The sequence below is a fragment of the Hyperolius riggenbachi genome, chromosome 7, assembly GCF_040937935.1.
Source record: "Hyperolius riggenbachi isolate aHypRig1 chromosome 7, aHypRig1.pri, whole genome shotgun sequence".
NCBI lineage: Eukaryota > Metazoa > Chordata > Amphibia > Anura > Hyperoliidae > Hyperolius > Hyperolius riggenbachi.
This window is the reverse complement of record NC_090652.1, coordinates 297,896,371-297,918,772: the sequence shown is the minus strand read 5'-3', so window position 1 is coordinate 297,918,772 and position 22,402 is coordinate 297,896,371. Positions and strand designations below refer to the sequence as shown.

At 45.6% G+C, this 22,402-nt stretch overlaps 1 protein-coding gene across 6 annotated transcripts in view; it reads left to right on the top strand.

Moving 5' to 3' along the window:
* The window catches only part of SPEG (striated muscle enriched protein kinase), a 369,258-nt gene that overhangs the window by 154,239 nt on the left and 192,617 nt on the right, over positions 1 to 22,402 (top strand). For 2 of the 6 annotated variants that reach the window (XM_068246025.1, XM_068246024.1), the window contains exons 2-3: positions 8,086 to 8,175; positions 15,033 to 15,168. In XM_068246025.1, the coding sequence (XP_068102126.1) occupies positions 8,086 to 8,175; positions 15,033 to 15,168 (226 nt within the window). Of the gene's footprint in view, positions 1 to 5,938; positions 5,974 to 8,085; positions 8,176 to 15,032; positions 15,346 to 22,402 lie in introns of all 6 variants that reach the window. The other 4 variants (XM_068246023.1, XM_068246022.1, XM_068246026.1 and 1 more) reach the window with 3 other exon arrangements.

Genomic DNA, 22,402 nt, shown 5'->3' with positions numbered 1-22,402 from the left:
ATGATTTAAAATAAACACATGAGGTAGCTGCAAATACATATTACATACTTACCTCACCCTCAGTTCCTCTCAGAGGCTCACCATTTTCCTCTTAAAGGATACCAGAAGTGACATGTGACATGACATAGTGCCTAGCACACAAATAACTATGCTGTGTTCCTCTTTTTTTTCTGCCTAAAAGAGTTAAATATTAGGTATGTAAGTGTCTGACTCAGTCCTGACTCAGACAGGAAGTGACTACAGTGTGACCCTCACTGGTAAGAAATTCCCTTTTCTATCTCTTTCTTGCTCTCAGAAAGCCATTTTCTGGTAGGAAAGTATTTTATAGTTGGAATTTCTTATCAGTGAGGGTCACACTGTAGTCATTTTCTGTCAGGACTGAGTCAGCCACTTACATACCTGATATTTAACTCTTTCAGGCAGAAAAAGAAAAAAAGGAACTCAGCATAGTTATTTGTGTGCTTGGCACTGTACATACACATGTCTATCTCATCATGTTACATGTCACTTCGGGTATCCTTTAAGGTGGCCACACACCATACAATTTTTTAAATATCTGTTCAATTTAAGAATTGCAATCAATTTTTCTGACTGATTATAACATTTCAAAAATATGACCAATGTACCACACACGTATCTTCAATTTTCCCCCAATTATGATAAAAATGACTGGAAACTTTGACAAAATTGCTAGGGTGTGTATATAAATAAACTGACAATCTAACACACAGCATTCAATCTTTAGAAAAACTGAAGAAAAATTTCCAACATTCCGGATGCCGGACGGTACGTTGCAGTATGGTAACATACATCATGCAGTGCTTTACCGGTAAACACACACGTTAACAGTTAGAGTAAGGACGACTTCACACTGCAGATTGGCTCAGCGGTGGCCGCACCCCACTGCCAAAAACAGGCTTTTGGGGATTGCTGCATTAGGCCCAGTGCACACCAAAACCGCTAGCAGATCCGCAATACGCTAGCGGTTTTGGAAGCTGATTTCAGAGCGATTCTAGGTATGTTTAGAGAGGTTTTCTAAACATACCTAGCGGTTTTGGGTGCGTTTTTGTGTAGCAGATTACACATATTGTTACAGTAAAAGCTGTTACAGAACAGCTACTGTAACAAAAATGCCTGGCAAACCGCTCTGAACTAGCGTTTTTCAGAGCGGTTTGCGGTTTACCTATACTTTACATTGAGGACGAAACGCTTCCGAAATCTGCAAACGCGCAGCAGGAGGCGCGTTTGCGGCTTGGCAAAAAACGCAAACCGCCGGTGTGCACCATCCAATTGCAATACATTAGACAAGCGTTTTTAGAGGCGGATGCGGCCGGCGGATTGCCCAAAAAACCGCTCGGTGTGCACTGGGCCTTAGTAGTAATAGTTAGTAGACCGCCGGAGAGATACGTAGAGGGTGCACTTCTCCTGCGTAGACTGGCCCCGACTGGTGGAGATTACGGGACCCGGTACCGGAGCTGCAGGCATTGGTGGACGGTGGCGTGGGCGCGATCTGTGCGAATGGGGCTGGAGGAAGCCCCAGGTATGTATAAAACGTTTTTGTTTTTTTTTGGTCTCTGCTTTCCTTTAACCTCTTGTCTACTTCCATGAAAGCAGGAAATAGACACACTGCAGATTTATTGCAGGAGTTCTGTAAGCTGTAACCAAAAAAAAATATTTTTCTTTAAAGGATATTATTGCTGTTGATTATGTTTTAGCGCAGAGAGGCAGTTCTGAGTTCAGGTCCGCTTTAAAACTTACTAGTAAAGTAGAAAAACAAGGCATATAATATATACTGTACTTGTATAAATATGTTTTTCTCATCATGGTATACTCATCAGGTCACATGCCATTTCTTCTGCCTGTTATTACATCACAACATTACAAGGAATTTGTCTAAATCCATTTCTGTTTCTAGATATTGTTGTTGTTGTTGTCATCCGGTCTGAGGAACAGAATATTTTGTTGTTGTTGTTTTAAACCTTGATTTTTAAAAACAAAAACAAAACATCGTCAGAAAAGAGGTCACACATCTCCATGGTTACCCCTGCCTGACTGCATGCGATGAGCCCGTCCTATCTGCATACTGTCATCAGGACACAAGAGAACACTTTAGGGTATATTTTGATGTGAAAAAGGCCAGCCTGTCTGTTGTTTGCGGCGGATTCTGGGCCTGGTAACCCCGACTACAGAGCGCTCCGCAACACGGGAGAAGCCTGGCATTCTAATGGATGGAAGTGCAGCAAAATGACTCCCTGGCCCCAGTCTCTATTTGATTAAAAGGCTGTTGTACACCAGAAGACCTTTTATTGAGCGCTTTGTGATTTTAAATGCTAATGTTATCCTATGTGAGGCCCAGTGCACACAAAAACCGCTAGCAGATCTGCAAAACACTAGAGGTTTTTGAAGTAGATTTTCAGAGCGATTCTAGGCATGTTTAGAGAGGTTTTCTAATCATGCCCAGCGTTTTTTTGGACCGTTTTTATGTAGCAGATTTCATATATTGTTACAGTAAAAGCTGTTACTGAACAGCTTCTGTAACAAAAACGCCTGGAAACCCGCTCTGATCTAGCGTTTTTCTTAGTGGTTTTCCACTCTCCTATACTTGCACTGCACTGCGATGTGATTTTGTAAAAATCCCCCATAGCATCGCATTGTTAAACCCCGCCCCCAACATCCCCATGTTTTATGGACACAGTGCGATCTATACTTCCATTCTGCTCTGATAAACAGGGAGACAAGGAGAACTGACCAATCCACTTATGGAGAGGGAGAGTTGACTAACCCAACCAGTCAATCGCCTGTATACTGTAACAGTATTACTGTTATATACTGGGTACCACATACAGTGCAGCACCAATATCTATCTGTTCATACATAGCACCAGTATATGATTTTTTTAAATGTTTATTTGGTGTGCGTTGGAAAAGGGGTAGTCTTATATGGCGAGTATATCCCAAACTCTATATTTTAACTGGAAAAGTTGGGGGGGGGGGTCCTCTTATACGCCGGAATATACAGTATTTGAAAATGTTTGACCATTTCTTTAAAGGTACCCTGAACAGAAGACCAAAATGCCAAAGTCAACTTACCTGGGGCTTCCTCCAGCCCCAGTTATTCTACTATTAAGCTCTATGTAATTGCCATAGAAAAATATTGGCAATTCTTTTCGATATTTTACTATTGCCTAACCTGACCCCATTCTAACTTGAACCTCCACAACCGGTGCCTAACCCTAACAGACCCCCCCAACTGATGCCAAACTCTAACCGACCCCCAAACCGATGCCTAACCCTAACCGACCCCCCAACCCATGCCTAACCTTAACCACAAACCTCAATATGCTAATTAACATACTTCACCAGCACCTTTGGCCCTGAAAATTACTTGCTTTGCCTTTTAGGGTGCTACACACATCCAATTTTTATTGGCTAGGGAGTGTCCAATGTTACCACTTCCAAGTAGTATGAGAGCTTACCTATGCTAGCGCTCCTTGCCCGCTATTTGTAGCGCATTTTAGTGACCAGATACCCGATTTTTTATTGAAGCACGCGCAGTGTGAGTGAACAGGCCCTAAGTCGGGCCTCCACAGTGCATTTCTTAGATATTCTTTAAGGACCACCCAGAACTGAGACAGGTGCTGCTGTCACTGCAAAAAGAACGCTATTCCGTCATACGCAGCAATTATTCTCATCTTCGCCTGCTAACAAGCACGTCACCTCTTCTGCCTGCAACAATGTGCTGCTGACCTCCTTCAGTTATGGAGCAATGTGGATTGTGTGGTGGTGACCTCTAGAGGTCAAATGCAGGCATAGCAGCCTTACAGCGTCATTGCATAAATGAATACCACTTGAAGCTCATCCATGCTTGGAATTCCTGAGGACTGTAGTAGAGCTATTTATAAAAAATGTAGCAATCCAAAAAAAGATTTTCAATCTAAGCTATTTTTATGATGCCTCGTTTATAATTGGGTTTAGTTCCCTAGAGGTTAGGCGGTGAGAATGAGAGAAACGCAGTGCTACATTGTGACTGAAATTGCCATCAGAAGCGCTATTCACAATTAACTTGGCAAACCGTCAGTCCTCCATTCACGAACAGGGCTCGATTTCTGGTAAGGCCATATAGGCCGTGGCCTAGGGTGCCAGATATAATAGCCAAATAAGGGACAGCGCTGTGCATATGTCCTCTCCAGCCGGCGTCTCTCACACTCGCCGCTTACGTCAATGTGGCAATCGGGACAAAATAACAGTAAGGCCCGAGGCCTGCTAGTGCGCTTTCAGCAGCAATTTATGCTTGACTAAGAATTGCCAGCAATTTCGAAACCATTTCATAGGGAAAATCAGAGCCCAAAATCGCTTTCCCTGACATCGCTCTGCTTTTAAGAGGCAAAATTGCTCTAAAAAAGCTAACGTTTTTTACAGCAGTACAATCGAAGAAGTGATGTTCCGCAGAATGTCACTTGAATAATATAAGCCTTTATTGAATCACATAAAACCAGCAACAATGTGTAGCTAACATGTTTCAGACGCACAATGGTCCTTAATCATAGCGTTTTGCAATCACAAGTGGATTCCAGGCGACCGATAAAATGCCTCAAGGCTGTTTTGTTATCTTACCAGTTATAAATGTGACAGCCTAAAAAAATAAGAACACAGAGGCGTAGCTATGAGCAGGGCCGGCCCGCTCATGAGGCGGGGTGAAACTTTTGCCTCAGGCGGCAAATTTCTAGGGGCGGCATCTGCCCATCGGTGGGTGCGGGGAGCCGGCCGCCCAGCTGGAGGGGTAGCGGGCAGGACGGGGGTATTGGGCCTAGCGGCGGGGAGGGGGGTCGGACCCCCCCCCCTCCCTCGCCTGGGTCCCCCGTCCTCCGCTCCCCTCCAGCCTTAAATAGATAAGAAGCGCAACTCGTAAGAGGCAGTGGGCGGGGAGGACTCACCTCTTCCTCGCTCGATCCAGCGTGCGCTCCACTGACGTCACTTCCTGCAACGCCGCCCACTGTATTGTAAGTGGACGGCGCTGCAGGAAGGGACGTCAGTGGAGCGCACGCTGGATCGAGCGAGGAAGAGGTGAGTCCTCCCCGCCGACTGCCTCTTACGAGTTGCGCTTCTTATCTATTTAAGGCTGGAGGGGAGCGGAGGACGGGGGACCCAGGCAAGGGAGGGGGGGTCCGACCCCCCTCCCCGCCGCTAGGCCCAATACCCCCGCCCTGCCCGCTACCCCTCCAGCTCGGCGGCGGTGGTCCCCCCCACGGGGGGGGGGGGGGGGCGGCGACAGCAATAATTTTTTCCTCAGGCGGCAAAAAGTCTAGGGCCGGCCCTGGCTATGAGGGAGCAAGGGAGACATATGTCCCTGGGCGCAGCACTGCTGCCACACCCCCGTGTGCGTGAGAGGCGGCTCGCTGCCCGCCCGAAGTGCCCCCGCCTCTCTCACGCTCCCAGCAGAGGAGTGGAGAAGCGTTCATAACAGCAGAATAAGGGAGCCACATCTGGCTATCTAAAGGGGGCACATCTGGCTATCTGAACAGTGAAAAGGGGCACATTTGGCTATCTATAGAGGGGGGAAGGGGGCACATCTAGCTATCTAAACAGCATTTTTACATTGAGCTCCACCTATGACCCCACCCTTATTCTGATGTTTGACCATATTCACTTTGTCCAGAGGGGGGCGTAAAAACTGTCTTTGTCCCCGGGCGCTCAAAACCCTAGCTATGCCTCTGTAAGAACATTGTCTCTGAAAAACTAATGTTGTTGTTTTTTTTTTCTTGTGAACAACCTTTCCGAATTCAGGCTCTATATGTTCCCAGCATGCTCTCGTGTGTGTGTGTGTGTATACCTCCGTACCATGTGCATGCATGTAGAACTGCGTCTCTGCATAGATCCGTTCCTTGTGCTCTTACTAACAGTTTGTGATGTGTCTCTTTCTCTCGCTGCCCCTATGGAAGCGAAGTATTCCGCTCCTGCAGGAAACACAGCTATGGTAGGTGGTAAAACGTCCTCCTTGTCTCTGTGCTACCTGTGTGCAACTCAATCTTTGTAAATGAAATGAGGTGAAATGTGAATTACTGTGATAAAACATGTTTTGTTATCCTTGTATAATGCACAGCAAATATTTTACTAGATCTGTGTAGCAATCTGTATGGCACAGCTGCGATTGTTTGTATTGGTGTTTTTGTTGTTCTACTGATGTCAAATGAATCACTTTTCAAGTAACAGATCAAAAGTTCCAACACAGAACATTTCCTGGACTGCCATAGCCTGCTTTCTTTCTAGATATATTCAGCCTTTCCCACGCCTCTTTAGTCTGACCATTCATGAGAAGCAGGAATGCAATACTCACAGTGGGAAACTGTTGGCAGTGGTGTACCACAAGGGTCAGTGCTGGGTCCACTTCTTCTTAATTTACTTAATAATTACTTAGTAGCTGGAATAGAAAGTAATGATACCATCTTCCCAGATAATATAAAATGACACAGACAGATGGCATGTATCTTGGACATACCAATGACAAATGATCTGCCAATGACATGAGTGGCTTACCGCTCGGGCTCTGGCGGAAATAGCCGAGCCTGATCGGCCCACTCTACTGCGCAAGTGCAGATGGCTTATGCCTGCATGCGCAGTAGAGTGGACCCGATCAGGCTTGGCTGTTCCTGCCGGAGCCTGTGCGGTAAGCCGCCAGTGCACGTGTGCGAGATGTGTCACAGAATTGCTATGATCCAAGAGCTAAGTTCCTGAAACTAAATCTAGACAAAACGGAATTTATGATCTTCCCACCCCGGCTATCCCTGGACCTCCAGATGTACATGTCACTGTTAACCACACTACTATTTGCCCTACCTCTCAAGCCCGCTGTCTGGGTGTCACCCTGGACTCCGCACTCTCCTTCACTTCCCACATCCAAAACCTCACAAAGTCCTGCAACTTCCACCTTCGTAACATCTGTAAGATTCGCCCTTTCCTGACCTCTGCCACCACCAAACTCCTCATCCATGCCCTCATAATTTCCCACTTTGACTACTGCAATGCCCTTCTGTCTGGTCTCCCTATGACCCGAACAGCCCCACTGCAGTCATGCGGCAGCCAGAATTATCCACTGCTCCCATCGCTCCATCACGGCAGATCCCCTCCTAGAATCCCTCCACTGGCTTCCTATCCAGTCCAGAATCAGATTCAAGATACTGTGTCTGACCTACAAATCTGTCCACAAAACCTGTCCAACCTACATTTCTGATCTTACTCAGAGGTACACACCTAGCCGCTCACTCCGCTCTTCCAATGAACTTCGCCTAACCGCCCCCCGCATCACCCAGTCCCATGCACGCCTCCAGGACTTCTCAAGAGCTGCTTCAACACTATGGAACTCCCTACCTCCACCCATTAGGGCAGCCCCCTCCTTCAACATCTTCAAGAAAGCCCTCAAAACTCACCTTTTCACTCTGGCCTACTACCCCTCACAAGTGCTCTAAACCTACAGCTGAACTCTGGTCCCCTACCGTTCGTGTCCTTATCTCTCCCTCTAGATTGTAAGCCTTTGGGCAGGGTCCTCCTCCTTTTGTGTCCTACATGATCATGCACCTCCATTACTGTGAACCCATGCTATGCATCTGAGTGAACCTAACTTGCCTAATCTACATGCTCAATCCAATGACTAAGCATTACCTGGTACTCATACTGTGCTGTGTGATCTGGTTTTCTATTATTCCTGTATTTGTCATATTGCTGTATGTCACCCCTAAATATTGTCTGTAACCTAAATTAATGTTCAGCGCTGCGTAATATGTTGGCGCTTTATAAATACAATAAATAAATAAATAAGAGCCCAAGCTGTAGTCTGCGCATGTGCGCCCACAAGCCCTTGTCGGCGTGCTTTTGGGGGGTCCCGGCGCAGGAACTGGGATTAACAGGAAGACGAGGGAAACTTCTTCAGGACCCAGAGGCTTTCCCCGCCTGAGGTAAGTACCCAATAGGGGTACTTTTTTCACTACAGGGGCACTTTAAGTTAGCCATTAAACGGTATCATCCTGATTCAAAACTTCATGCCATTGTAAGGTGTGATTATTTGAACCCATGTGTGTTTTTTTTCCCACAGACTCTGAGCCAGGGGAAGAAGACACGGGGGGACCCCAGTTACAGCGGACAATCCGTGCTCCGAACAACACACCCCTGGGGACACCATCAGGTGAGCTTCAAACTTCCTGTAATCCTGAATAGTTCTGCAAGACTCTGATTGGTGGGAGAGCGCAGTATAGGCGCCCAAATATTACTTGATTTTCCCGTTCGACTCAATCATTTTAGCGGATCAGGGGAGAATTGATTACATTCCATTCTGCTCAATCGATGGAAATTGGCCAATATCAACCAAATCAACCAATTTTCTTGATCGGTCGTGGGGGGGGGGGGAGTAGGGGGAAATATCGATCACATGAGTGTGATGCACACAAAATTGATTTTTGGTTTGGGGTGCATGGAGGCATAAACCTAGGATCGCCTAGGATCTCGCTTTAGTGTGTGGGCCACTAGTCGCTTGACTTTCGATTGACCACACTTTTCTTGACCGCCCAATAAAGCTGATCTCTTTATCGCTCAATGGAATGTAAAGTCCGTGTCTGTTACCGCCGCCACATGTCAGCGCGCATGCGGCTGCGCCCGCCCGCTTCGCATGCCCGTCGCAAGCGCACACACACGCCTGGCCGACCCCCTGGCCCATCCTGCTCCTGTCCCAACGGCTGTCCCTGCGGCACATGCGCAGTAGTGCAAACGCACGGACACAGGGACAGGAGTGTATGCAGGGACTTGGGGGATACAGCCCAACACAGCAAAATCGTAGGGTGTACTCAGAATTGCCCCCTATAGTAAACTGACCTGGCCCCCTCCTTGCCTGAACGTCACAAGCAGTGTTTGGATTGGGAACTCCGCTTCTAGAGTTTAGGCCTTCTAAGCTGTAGCTGCAGGTTCGCCCATCAGCAAAACCTCTTATACTGCGTCTTTGTCAGCTCATTGTCTGCTTCTCCACTGACTCCTGCTATAATTAATGAGGTAATGTTTTTCCTATAAGCACAACTGATTCAAATCAAACTCTCACTTCATTAAGAGATGTCTGCCTTGTTAGAAGGGGTGTCAATACGGCGAGGCGGGGAAGAGTGGCAGCGAGGTGATTTATAAGCGCTACAAGGCACAGGCGTAATGGAAGGAATCTGCAGTATTCCTAGCAGGCATGTTCTCAGCGCTAGCAATTACAGAAGACCAGCAGCAGAGATCATCTCCTCCTGACACCTATATCTGCTCTACTCATCACACAGTCATCATCTCCTGCTGTGTATGGACCTGCCAGAAGAGAAGACCAATATTTCTGTTGTGTGAGGGCAGTCCTTACTTATATACAGCTTTGTCCTTACTTTCCCTTGTCTTCATTTTAGGGTATGTTACACTGAAAGCCAAACCAAGGATTGAACTTGATTCCAATCAGTAGCTTATACTTCCTTTGCCATGAGAAATCTTTTCCTTTTCTCAAATAGATCATTGGGGGGTCTGTATGGCTGATATTGTGGTGAAACCCCTCCCACAGTGTGAGGTCATGACCATGGTCCTGACACCTTGCTGCATTGGTTATTATCATTCATAAAAGTGTGTTCGGTAAAAAAAAGCTGGGCGGGAAAATACCGCATTCGGTATTTTAGACCTTTGTGTGCTAATTCATAAAGTTTTTCACAGCTGCCTTTGAAGTTCGGTAAATTACCGCAGCCCATTGAGCGGTACAGCAGAAGTGTGGCGAGATCTCTCTTTTGTTACAAGCTGTTAGAGTTGAGCCGAAATTTTCGTAATTTCGCAATACTAAAATTACGCATGCGAAATTTGCGATTACGATGCGAAATTACGGTAGCGTAATTGCCATTAAAATCGTAATTGAAAATACCGTAAGCGTAATTTTCAACGCGTAATTTCGCGTTTCGTTCATGCCGTAATTTCGCATTAAACGCTACCGTAATTTCGCGTTAAACCGTAACGCTCCGTATAATATAAAAAAGCCGCCGACTTTAAGGGTTAATAGCAAAGCCCCCTTAAATGCTAAGAGCCTCAAATTTGGAGAATATATTAAGGAGATCAGGAGGAATAAGAGGAAAATTTTTTTTTCAAAAAGACCTTATAGTTTTTGAGAAAATCGATGTTAAAGTTTCAAAGGAAAAATGTAAACATTTAAAAACCCGCCGACTTTAACGGTTAATAGCAAAGCCTGCTTAAAGTTTAGGAACACCAAATTCCCAGGGTATATTAAGGGGATCAGTGGGAATAAGAGGAAAAAAATTTTTTTCAAAAAGACCTTATAGTTTTTGAGAAAATCGATTTTTAAGTTTCAAGGGCGAAAATGTCTTTTAAATGCGGAAAATGTCAGTTTTTTTTTGCACAGGTAACAATAGTGTATTATTTTCATAGATTCCCGCAAGTGGGAAGAGTTTTACTTACTTCGTTCTGAGTGTGGGAAATATAAAAAAAAAACGGCGTGGGGTCCCCCCTCCCAGACCTCTTTAACCCCTTGTCCCCCATGCAGGCTGGGATAGCCAGAATGCGGAGCACCGGCCGCGTGGGGCTCCGCACCCTGACTATACCAGCCCGCATGGTCCATGGATTGGGGGGTCTCGGAAGGGGAGGGGCAGCCAAGCTTTCCCCTCCCCCTCCGAGCCCTTGTCCAATCCAAGGACAAGGGGCTCTTCTCCACCTCCGATGGGCGGTGGAGGTGGAGGCCGCGATTTCCTGGGGGGGAGGTTCATGGTGAAATCTGGGAGTCCCCTTTAAAAAGGGGTCCCCCAGATGCCCACCCCCCCTCCCAGGAGAAATGAGTATAGAGGTACTTGTACCCCTTACCCATTTCCTTTAAGAGTTAAAGTAAATAAACACACAGACACTTAGAAAAAGTATTTTAATTGAACAAAAAACATAACCACGAAAAAAGTCCTTTAATATTCTTAATTAACCATTAATACTTACCTGTCCCTTTAAATAAATGATCCCTCGCAATATCCTCGGAAATGTTCTATCAGTTACAATGTAACAAAGTTATTACAATGTAACAACTTTGTTACATTGTAACTACGCCGCACCCGACGTCACTCACCGCCGCCGCGTCTGTGCTGCAGGACCCGACAGAGCTCTGAGCTATATAGCTCAGAGCTCTCTAAGCATCTTTGTATTTGGGCTCCAAGGAGCCCCATTGGTCCTTAGCAGACCAATGGGGTTCCTTTAAATCAGAAGGAACCCCATTGGTCTGCTAAGGACCAATGGGGCTCCTTGGAGCCCAAATACAAAGATGCTTAGAGAGCTCTGAGCTATAGCTCAGAGCTCTGTCGGGTCCTGCAGCACAGACGCGGCGGCGGCGGCAGCGGTGAGTGACGTCGGGTGCGGCATAGTTACAATGTAACAAAGTTGTTACATTGTAATAACTTTGTTACATTGTAACTGATAGAACATTTCCGAGGATATTGCGAGGGATCATTTATTTAAAGGGACAGGTAAGTATTAATGGTTAATTAAGAATATTAAAGGACTTTTTTCGTGGTTATGTTTTTTGTTCAATTAAAATACTTTTTCTAAGTGTCTGTGTGTTTATTTACTTTAACTCTTAAAGGAAATGGGTAAGGGGTACAAGTACCTCTATACTCATTTCTCCTGGGAGGGGGGTAGGCATCTGGGGGACCCCTTTTTAAAGGGGACTCCCAGATTCCACCATGAACCTCCCCCCCAGGAAATCGCGGCCTCCACCTCCACCGCCCATCGGAGGTGGAGAAGAGCCCCTTGTCCTTGGATTGGACAAGGGCTCGGAGGGGGAGGGGAAAGCTTGGCTGCCCCTCCCCTTCCGAGACCCCCCAATCCATGGACCATGTGGGCTGGTATAGTCAGGGTGCGGAGCCCCACGCGGCCGGTGCTCCGCATTCTGGCTATCCCAGCCTGCATGGGGGACAAGGGGTTAAAGAGGTCTGGGAGGGGGGACCCCACGTCGTTTTTTTTTTATATTTCCCACACTCAGAACGAAGTAAGTAAAACTCTTCCCACTTGGGGGAATCTATGAAAATAATACACTATTGTTACCTGTGCAAAAAAAACTGACATTTTCCGCATTTAAAAGACATTTTCGCCCTTGAAACTTAAAAATCGATTTTCTTAAAAACTATAAGGTCTTTTTGAAAAAAAAATTTTTCCTCTTATTCCCACTGATCCCCTTAATATACCCTGGGAATTTGGTGTTCCTAAACTTTAAGCAGGCTTTGCTATTAACCGTTAAAGTCGGCGGGTTTTTAAATGTTTACATTTTTCCTTTGAAACTTTAACATCGATTTTCTCAAAAACTATAAGGTCTTTTTGATAAAAAAAATTTTCCTCTTATTCCTCCTGATCTCCTTAATATATTCTCCAAATTTGAGGCTCTTAGCATTTAAGGGGGCTTTGCTATTAACCCTTAAAGTCGGCGGCTTTTTTATATTATACGGAGCGTTACGGTTTAACGCGAAATTACGGTAGCGTTTAATGCGAAATTACGGCACGATACGACTGTAATGCGAAAATTACGCGAAAATTACGCTTACGCGAAATTTCGCGAAATCCTTCTTCATTACGATTATGTACTTACGGCCATAATCGTAATTACACTAATTACGCGAAATTTCGCGAAATCGTAATTAGGTCATTACGCTCATCTCTACAGCTGTAATTATGGTTCCGTGCACAGATGACTCACACAGACTTCGGCTCCCTGCACAGATGACTCACACAGACTTCTGCTCCCTGCACAGATGACTCACACAGACTTCAGCTCCCTGCACAGATGACTCACACAGACTTCTGCTCCCTGCACAGGTGACTCACACAGACTTCGGCTCCCTGCACAAATGACTCACACAGACTTTGGCTCCCTGCACAGATGACTCACACAGACTTCGGCTCCCTGCACAGATGACTCACACAGACTTCGGCTCCCTGCACAGATGACTCATACAGACTTCGGCTCCCTGCACAGATGACTCACACAGACTTCGGCTCCCTGCACAGATGACTCATACAGACTTCGGCTCCCTGCACAGATGACTCACACAGACTTCGGCTCCCTGCACAGATGACTCACACAGACTTCAGCTCCCTGCACAGATGACTCACACAGACTTCGGCTCCCTGCACAGATGACTCATACAGATTTCGGCTCCCTGCACAGATGGCTCACAGAGACTTCGGCTCCCTGCACAGATGACTCATACAGACTTCGGCTCCTTGCACAGATGACTCACAGAGACTTCGGCTCCCTGCACAGATGACTCACACAGACTTCGGCTCCCTGCACAGATGACTCACAGAGACTTCGGCTCCCTGCACAGATGACTCACAGAGACTTCGGCTCCCTGCACAGATGACGCACACAGACTTCGGCTCCCTGCACAGACCTGCAGAGACTTGCTACCTGCACAGCCTACTTTGCTCTTATCTGCATGCTTATCCAAGCAAGTATTCTCCATCCCAATACCACCTGCTCTAATCTTTATGAATTGACATTTAGTAGTGACGTGTTGAGATAATCATCGCACAAGGTGGTAATTTACCTCACTGCTCGGTAATTTGAGCTTTTCATGGGGTAACAGCTTTTATGAATTTTCATTTTGCTAAGTGGTTGGTAAAGTCAGCTGTTTTCAGCATTACCGCAGGCGGTAATGCTTTATGAATGATAGCCAAAGTGGGAAATAACATCTTTTTCCAACTGCCAAGCAAGCAATATCTGTGCATAGAACTCTCAGCAATGAACATTCCACACAGATCACCTGGCAGAACTAAAGATGTCACCACCTGTGATACATTTCAGAATGTAAAGCAGGGAGGGGGAAGATTGAATATTGAATATTGTAAACAATAAGTCATTTTATTCACACTATTTTCACTACAGCTTCTCTTTAAAGTACACCTAAGGTGCATACAACCGCACAAAGATTGTTGCCCACAGGAATTAGGGTTGATTCCACAGTTGAGGTGTGGCAGGTGCTGTACAGATGTGTTGCTAGGATACAGCCTCACAACACATTCTGTTGCTATGGAGGGGTGGGGAGGGATGCCGACGAGGTGCACCACAGAGCAGCATCAAGCAGGAGAGGTAAGAAGGGTAAATATTATAGCGACTTAGACAACAAGGCATGCCAGATCGCTTGGAGGTGCACTGGGGAGGGGGCCATACACACGCAAGATTCTCATCAGAGACCATCTGCCTCAGCCAAGAATACTCATGTATTAGCTTTAATCCACGCTCCTTATGTACACAACTCTACCTGCTTGCCATGCACTGTTGATTACAATGAATTACCTAACCCAGATCTCAACACAAACCCTCATCCAGATGCCACCACTGTCATTTTGAGGGCACACTGGACATTAGGGGTAGACAGCGTTGGGCCAGCGAGGCGGCGGACGCGGCGACACAAGGCCGATTCCGCATCAATTTCACAGCTAATCTGCCGTAACAAAACTGGATCCAAAAGAAACGCTTTGTTCAGATTCCATGTCTGCTGATGGCGCCAAAAAAAGGAGCAGTTGTCAGCGCTCTAGTAGGATATGTAACCCCCATGGCTTTTCTGAATAAAAATCAATTTCCTCCAGTAACCAGGGCATGCGGAATGGTCTCCCAAGCAATTATCCCTTATCTAATTAATAACTCTCTGAAGAGTCTCTTATTAAACACAGCAGGAGGGCGAGCGTCACGTTCGCTGCAGTCTGCGCGCTCCTGGACTAATGCCGTACCATGCGGACAAACATGTCATAGGCTCATTCACTAATGTGAAAGCCGGCCAATCACAGAAAGCCCCAGCAACCAATCACAGTGCATTTCTCAAGGTTTGCCTTCTGTCCTGTGCAAGAGTTCAGGTTCACTTTAATGGAACTAGCAGTTGTGCATAAGATCTGCATAAAGCACAGTCTTCTAAATATAGCTCCTTGGTGCCCCCCCTGCCTGGTTTGTCTATGCCTAAAAATGGCCCTGACTTTATTTTTGACGCAACTTCTTTTCTCTTTCAGGAGATTCGGACACCCTGCTGGCCAGCTCGCTGCACACCACCCCAAGCACTCTAACTGGACTGTCGCAGACGGACGAGTTCTCGGATTGGTCAGGCAGTCAGCAGACGGTAGTAGAGAGGGACTCCAAAAATGCCAGGCAAGGCTTCAATCAGGGGTTGGGGACCCGCCACCTGGGGGTGGAGCCCCTTATCCCGGCCTCCAGCAACAACCTTCCGGGCAGTGTGTGGGGGTCAGAGGTCAGCCTGTCAGGGTTCAGCGACCTGTATAGCAGCGCCTTCAGCCTCTACCGGGGCCGATCTTGTGCCATCCGGGTGTAAGTAGCCCAAGTATGTTATTGGATCATCATCACCTACCTTCCATACCATGATGGCCATTTCCCAGACCTTTTTTTCTTTTGGATTATTTTTTTTTTTCCCATTTGCATTTGATTCCCACCTGTGTCATTTTTAGGAGGGTAAGTCAGTAATTCTCCACAATCCATTTCTAAACTTTTTGGAAACACATAAAACAGACAGTTCATGCTTTAGCTTAGTCCGCTTTCTTTACAATGCGCTTGGTTCAGTGTTCCACACAAGGTGGTAAATTCCCTTTAGGTGGGCATACATCAGGCGAAGTGGTGGCTGATCGACCATCCGATTTGATTAATATTATTTGAATCGGATGAAAAATCGGTGCCTCCAAGTGCCTGACCAATAATAAAAATAAGCAGGAGGCAGTGTAGTACTGCCTATCCTCCAGTAGAAGTCAGTGTTTGAAAGCAGGAGAGAGAGCAGAGGACTTTTTCTGTCAATTCCAGTATAGCTCAAAGTCAAGCGAGTATACTTGGCTGTGGTGTTGGGTTGCGCTGTGTTATCTGCTGTGAGCAGGGTTGGATTTACCATAAGGGCCCTTTTCCACTAGCGCGTTTGCGCTAGCGGAATCGCAAAATCGCAAACCGCTAGCGATTTTACAATCGCTAGGGTTTGCTAAATAACATAGGAATCGCGGTAGGGTATTTCCACTACCGCGATTCATTTTTGCCTGAAACGCGATCGCGGCGCGGAGCGATATTTGCCGCGATTTTGCTATGCAGTGCATAGCATAGCAAAATCGCGGCCGCAAACGTCGGGAAATCGCCAGTAATTTTTTACATTTGCGATTCAGCAGTCGCTAGCGTTCAGCGTGAACGCTAGCGACTGCTAGTGGAAAAGGGCCCTAAGGCACTGTAGGCACGTGCCTACAGGCGCCTGATGATGGAAAGGCGTCTCCCTTCCCTCCCCAAGCTCCTCCCTCCCTCCTTCCCTATGCAGAGTCCTGATGAGAGTGTAAATGAGAGGTTACTCACCCTGCTCTCAGAATTCCACTGAAGAGATCTCCCTTCAGTCAGGGACACCTCTAGATACTTAATACTGAGGTTCCTCCAGCTACCTAATACTAAGGGGCACCTCTAGCTACCTAAATATTGAGAGAACCTCTGGCTACCTAATACTAAGGAGCACCTGTAGTTACCTATGATGGGCAAGGGAAGTAAGGGAGAAGGGACAGCTGGGTGAGAAGTGCATTTATGCGTGGTTTGTAGGTTCATGGAGGGTGAAGTCTAGGGTGCCAGACATCTGTGCCTATAGGCTCCTGAGAGGTAAATCCGGGCCTGGCTATGAGATAACTCATGCATGACAAAAAAAAAATTGATAAAAACTTTCTTTCAGGCTTGATTTACATTATACAGTATGGATAGGCTGCCACCCAAGCAGTCCATGCCCATAACATGTTCTATGGCAAAGTACCTGTTGTCAAAAAAAAAAATGTGCACGTCCGGTTTATGCATTGTGACACCACAACACACCAAGCTAGACTCAGTGGAGATGGACATGCGTGAACAGATATCTGCTTTCCTATAGGAAGGCCTGGGGTCAGGGGCGTAATAATAGACCCTGCAAGGGATGCAGCCGCAGGGGGGCCCAGAAGCCACCGGAGGCCCCGTTTTCTGAGACTGACAACTAAGGATAAGGAGAGAAAAAAAACTTTCTGCTCTCTGCACAATTGTTCTAATGACTGCATCTGCTCATCCACTGATAAGTAATCATACAAAGTTTTGCAGACAAATATTTTTAGACAGTCCCTATTCAGTGTTCAGCAGGCACTTGTGTACAGCCTGTTCTAGGCCCCAGCCCTTCTCCCCCTCTAAGTGCTGTGTCTTGTAGTGATGCTTGAAAAGTCTGGGCACAGAGAGAAGGTGGGAAGGGGCCCCATCAAAAATGTTTCAGGGGGGCCCTGTGATTTCTAGTTACGCCCCTGCCTGGTGTCTTTTCTGCATGTCAGTTTGTCTACTGCCGTCCACACTGGGCAGAAGTCTGGCAGCAGATCTGGCCTAGATGATCTCCTAGAGTCTTATCATGTGTCATTTGATATTTCCTCTGAGCAATTATAGCAGGGAGCTTATCAGGATGGCAGCTTCACTGGTAGTACACAGCAGAATGCTTTTTTCCCTCTCTCTCTCCTGCAGAGCAGATCTCTGATATCGCCAATGCAATATGGATGCTTCCAGTAGCAGCTGTGCTGTAAATTTGGAGGGGGAAGAGTTGTAATTTACACAAATGATTTTATGCTGGAACAAAAGCTGATATGATAACTATATGGACACCAAGAAGTTAGTAGTAACACTTTTTTTCACTTTCGCAACCGTTTCTGAACCTCTCGGCCCACTCAGAAACACTCTGCGCTGGTAACACGCTATTTCCATGTTATGCTGAAACTGGTGTCCTTTATCCTTGATAGGCGTACATAATAACTAGCGATGGTCAGGGACTTACAAATAATTCCAGCTTGCATGCAAATATAAAGCAAATTGTATGCAGGTTGTCCAGTCAAAACTGCCAGGAAGTGCGTTTGATTGGCCCAGTTCCAACCTGCATAAATTTGCATAAAATCTGCATACGCTCAAAATTATTAGCATCTCATTGACCTTCCCTACGGACGAATAACTGAAAACAAAAATTAACTCAATAGCATGGATTACTGACTTTCCCATATACACTTTTTTCAGTATTTTTCTCTTTTTCCCCCTTTTCATTGGTTTATTTTAGTTTGTGGCTCCCAGGCTGACTCTCTGCCTCTGTTTATTTGCTGTTGTGTGTTGTGCGGTGGGCGTGTGTCTCCTTCCCTGCAGTTATTCCATCTCTCCCATACTCTGCTTGTCATGTTCATCCCATATCACAACTCAGCATGTATTAATGAGGAATGACCGTTTTTTAAACTTTTATTTATTGTAATTCTTAAACCACGGCTGAAGTGAGAGGCATATGAAGGCTAACATATCTATTTCCTTTTAAACCATACACATTACCTGGCTGTCCTGCTGATCCTCTGCCTCTAATACTTCTTTAGCCATAGACCCTGAACAAGCATACAGCAGATCAGATGTTACTACGGTAACTAAAGTCTGGCTGCAGTAACGTCTGAATCACACACCAGAAACAAGCATGCAGCTAACCCAGTCAAAGAGATCATCAGGACTGCCAGGCAACTGGTATTGTTTAAAAGGAAACAAATATGGCAGCTTCCATATCCCTCTCACTTCAGGTTGCCTTTAACAAGTGTATCCTGGAATGTTTTACACATTTGCTCAGTGACATTCAGACAAGCAGGCAACCATTTACCCTTGCATGACACTGACAGAGTACTAGGAATCAAAATACCTGTGTGAGAAATGTCTGATGGAAGCTGCCCATTAGGGATGGTCAGAAAATTTCAGCGGAATGTCATTTTTTCGAGTTTACGATTAGAAATGGGCTTACCGTGGCGGAATTTCTACAATTAACTTTATTGACAAAAAAAAAAAAATTGGGGAAATATGTGGAGATCAGAGAATCAGAAATGCACTTTTTGTGAAGTGGAAATTTTTGAAACGGAAATTGAATTTCTGACCATCCGTACTGCCCATCTTTTGAGGGCCCATTTCCACTTGTGCGGTGGGAATCGCCGTGGAAAAAATTTGCATGCGGATGCGAATTTCACATGCGGTTGAATGCGAATTTTCATGCGATTTCGCATGGATGACTATGTATGCGAATTTAACCATGGCAGTGCCTGTGTGGTTTTCCATTGTTTTTAGGCGAAATCATATGCGAATTCGCATGAAAATTCACATACCAAAACCGCATGCGAATTTCCTATGAAAAACATTGTATGCAAATCGCATAGCGGTATGCGGTACGCGAATTCTGATGGCTCTGCCGTGCAGATTTTTTCTGCACAGAGAAACGCTAAGAAATCCTGACAAGTGGAAACAGTCCCATCCACTTGTATTGTCTATGCAAATCTGCATGCAGGAAACACATGCAGATTTGCTCTAGTGGAAACGGGGTCTGACACCATAAACTTGTCCTGAAGCAGTTAGCTTTGCTCCTAAGTGATGTCACTGCCTTGGCACTAGTGTAAGAGCCAGAAAATGAATATATCCACAAGTTGTTTTGTTTAGCTGGGGCACTCACAGGCCTCGCTTCAAAAACTACACTAGATACATAAAATTGAGCAGCGATCATAAACTTTACACGTGGCTGATCGTTTCTCTATAATTTTTCAAAAATGTGTGTTAAAGGACAACTGAAATGAGAGGAATATGGAGGCTGCCATATTTATTTACTTTTAAAGTGAACCAGAGACGAAGCACCCTCATGTATTTTACTATATATATATCAGTGGGAACATTAGAGAAAACCCCTACCCTGCTCTCTGTTTCATTCTTCACTGCTCAACTTGCTTCTTATCAGCCCTGATAAAATCCCCGACTGAGCATTCAGTCTGGCTTTGCTATAATGACTCAGCTATAATGATTACTGAGCAGAGCCAGAAGGGGGCAGGTTTGGGCTTGAAAAGACATCAGAGAAGACAGACTCAGCTATAATGATTCCTGAGCAAAGCCAGACTGAATGCTCAGTCGGGGATTTTATCAGGGCTGCTAACAAGCAAGTTGAGCAGTGAAGGATGAAGCAGAGAGCAGGGTAGGTGTTTTCTCTAATGTTCCCACTGATATATATGTTAAAATACATGAGGGTGCTTCGTCTCTGGTTCACTTTAAAGAGGATCTGTATTGAAAAAAAATATGCCCCTGTAGGTACTCACCTCGGTAGGGGGAAGCCTCTGGATCCTATTGAGGCTTCCCCCGTCCTCCTGTGTCCCATGACAGCAGAGATCGAGCTCCCAGAACAGCGGGGATGTAAATATTTACCTTCCCGGCTCCATCACAGGCGCAGTAGCAGCTCTCGGCTCGGAAATAGGTGGAAATAGCAGATACCAGTCGGGTCCGCTCTACTGCGCAGGCGCAAGTCTCCTGCGCCGGCGAAGTAGAGCGGACTCGACTGAGATAGGCTATTTCCGCCTACTTCCGAGTGGAGAGCCGCAACAGCGCCCCCCAGGGGAGCAAGGAAATGTAAATATTGCACAGCCTGACAAATTGTCAGCTGTGCATTCCGTGGGCCAGAGTGAGACCACCGTGGGACACAGGAGGACGGGGGAGGCCCCGATAGGATCATGAGGATTCCCATCCCGAGGTGAGTACCCCAAGGGGCATTTTTTTTCGTACAGAGTCTCTTTAAGCAATACCAGTTGCCTGGCTGTCCTGCTGATCCTCTGCCTCTAATTCGTTTAGCCCTAGACCCTGAACAAGCATGCAGCAGATCAGGTGTTTCTGACATTATTGTCAGATCTGACAACATTAGCTGCATGCTTGTTTCTGGTTGTGATTCAGAGACAACTGCAGCCAAATAGATCACCAGGATAGCCAGGCAACTGGTATTACATAACAGGAAATAAATATGGCAGCCTCCGTATACATCTCGCTTCAGTTGCCCTTTAAAAAACCCAGCTAATATGCCACAATCTGTAATAAAAATGAAATTGCAAAAAAATGTTCTATCTTGCCGTGCTTTCTGGTTGTCTGTCTCCGGAGAGATCAGAATTCTGGATTATAATATCCATCAGACAATGATAAACAGCCAGGTGATATCTCTATACTGCCATGTAAGCAAATCTGCTAATTAGCGGAATTCTGACATCTCCAAACAGCGTTATTAATAGGCCTTGAATTTATGTGCTAATCTATAGCGAGCCATAGCAACTGAATCTGCACTAGCTTCCATTAACTAAACTGCACTGCATAGGTTAATTGGTTGCTATGGCATGCAAGAGAAGTATAAAAAAATGCAATGCTACTAACTGACACTAATCTTCTACATAATGATGCACTTAAATAACAGATTACAAGGACAAGTGCACTTTGAGGGCTGGTGCACACCAAAACCCGCTAGCAGATCCGCAAAATGCTAGCAGATTTTTAAACGCTTTTTTTTATTTTTATGAGGAGTTTTGCTAGCGTTTTGCGGATTGCTGCTGCGGTTTTCAGTATAGTAGATTTCATATATTGTTACAGTAAAGCTGTTACTGAACAGCTTCTGTAACAAAAACGCCTGCAAAACCGCTCTGAAGTGCCGTTTTTCAGAGCGGTTTGCGTTTTTCCTATACTTAACATTGAGGCAGAAACGCATCCGAAATCCAAAAAATGCCTCACCCAGGCATTTTTCGTTTCTGCAAAACGCCCCCCGCTCTGGTGTGCACCACCCCATTGAGATACCAAGCAGATCCGCAGCCGCAAGCGGATCTGAAAACGCCCAAAAAGCCGCTCGGTGTGCACCAGCCCTAATATGTTAAACGGTCACTCCATTTTATCACAAAAAACAATAAAGTATCTACAGTATAATACAGACACCGGAACTTCAGCCCCCAGCTGCTGTGATTTGTTAAAGGGGCACTCTAGGAAAAATTATAAAATTTAAAATATGTGCAAACATATACAAATAAGAAGTACGTTTCTTCCAGAGTAAAATGAGCCATAAATTACTTTTCTCCTATGTTGCTGTCACTTACAGGAGGTAGTAGAAATATGACAGAAGTGACAGGTTTTAGACTAGTCCATCTCTTCATAGGGGATTCTCAGCCATGCTTTTATTCTTTATAAAGATATTCCCTAAAAAGAATTTAAACAATGATGCTGGCCAGCCTCCCTGCTCGCTGCACAGTTTTTTTGGCAGTTGGACAGAGCAACTGCCATTCACTAAGTGCTTTTGAAAATAAATAAGATCCCTGAGATTTCCAGTACCTACTGTAAGTGACAGCAACTTAGAAGAAAAGTAATTTATGGCTCATTTTACTCTGGAAAAAAAGTCTTCTTATTTGTATATGTTATGTTAGCACATATTTTAATTTTTTTTTGCCATGGGGCCCCTTTAAGGAAACTTGTTGGAAACCATGGCAACATTATATGGTTTGTTGTAAAATATAAGATGGATTCCTCTCTCTCTCTCTCTCTCTCTCTCTCTCTCTCTCTCTCTCTCTCT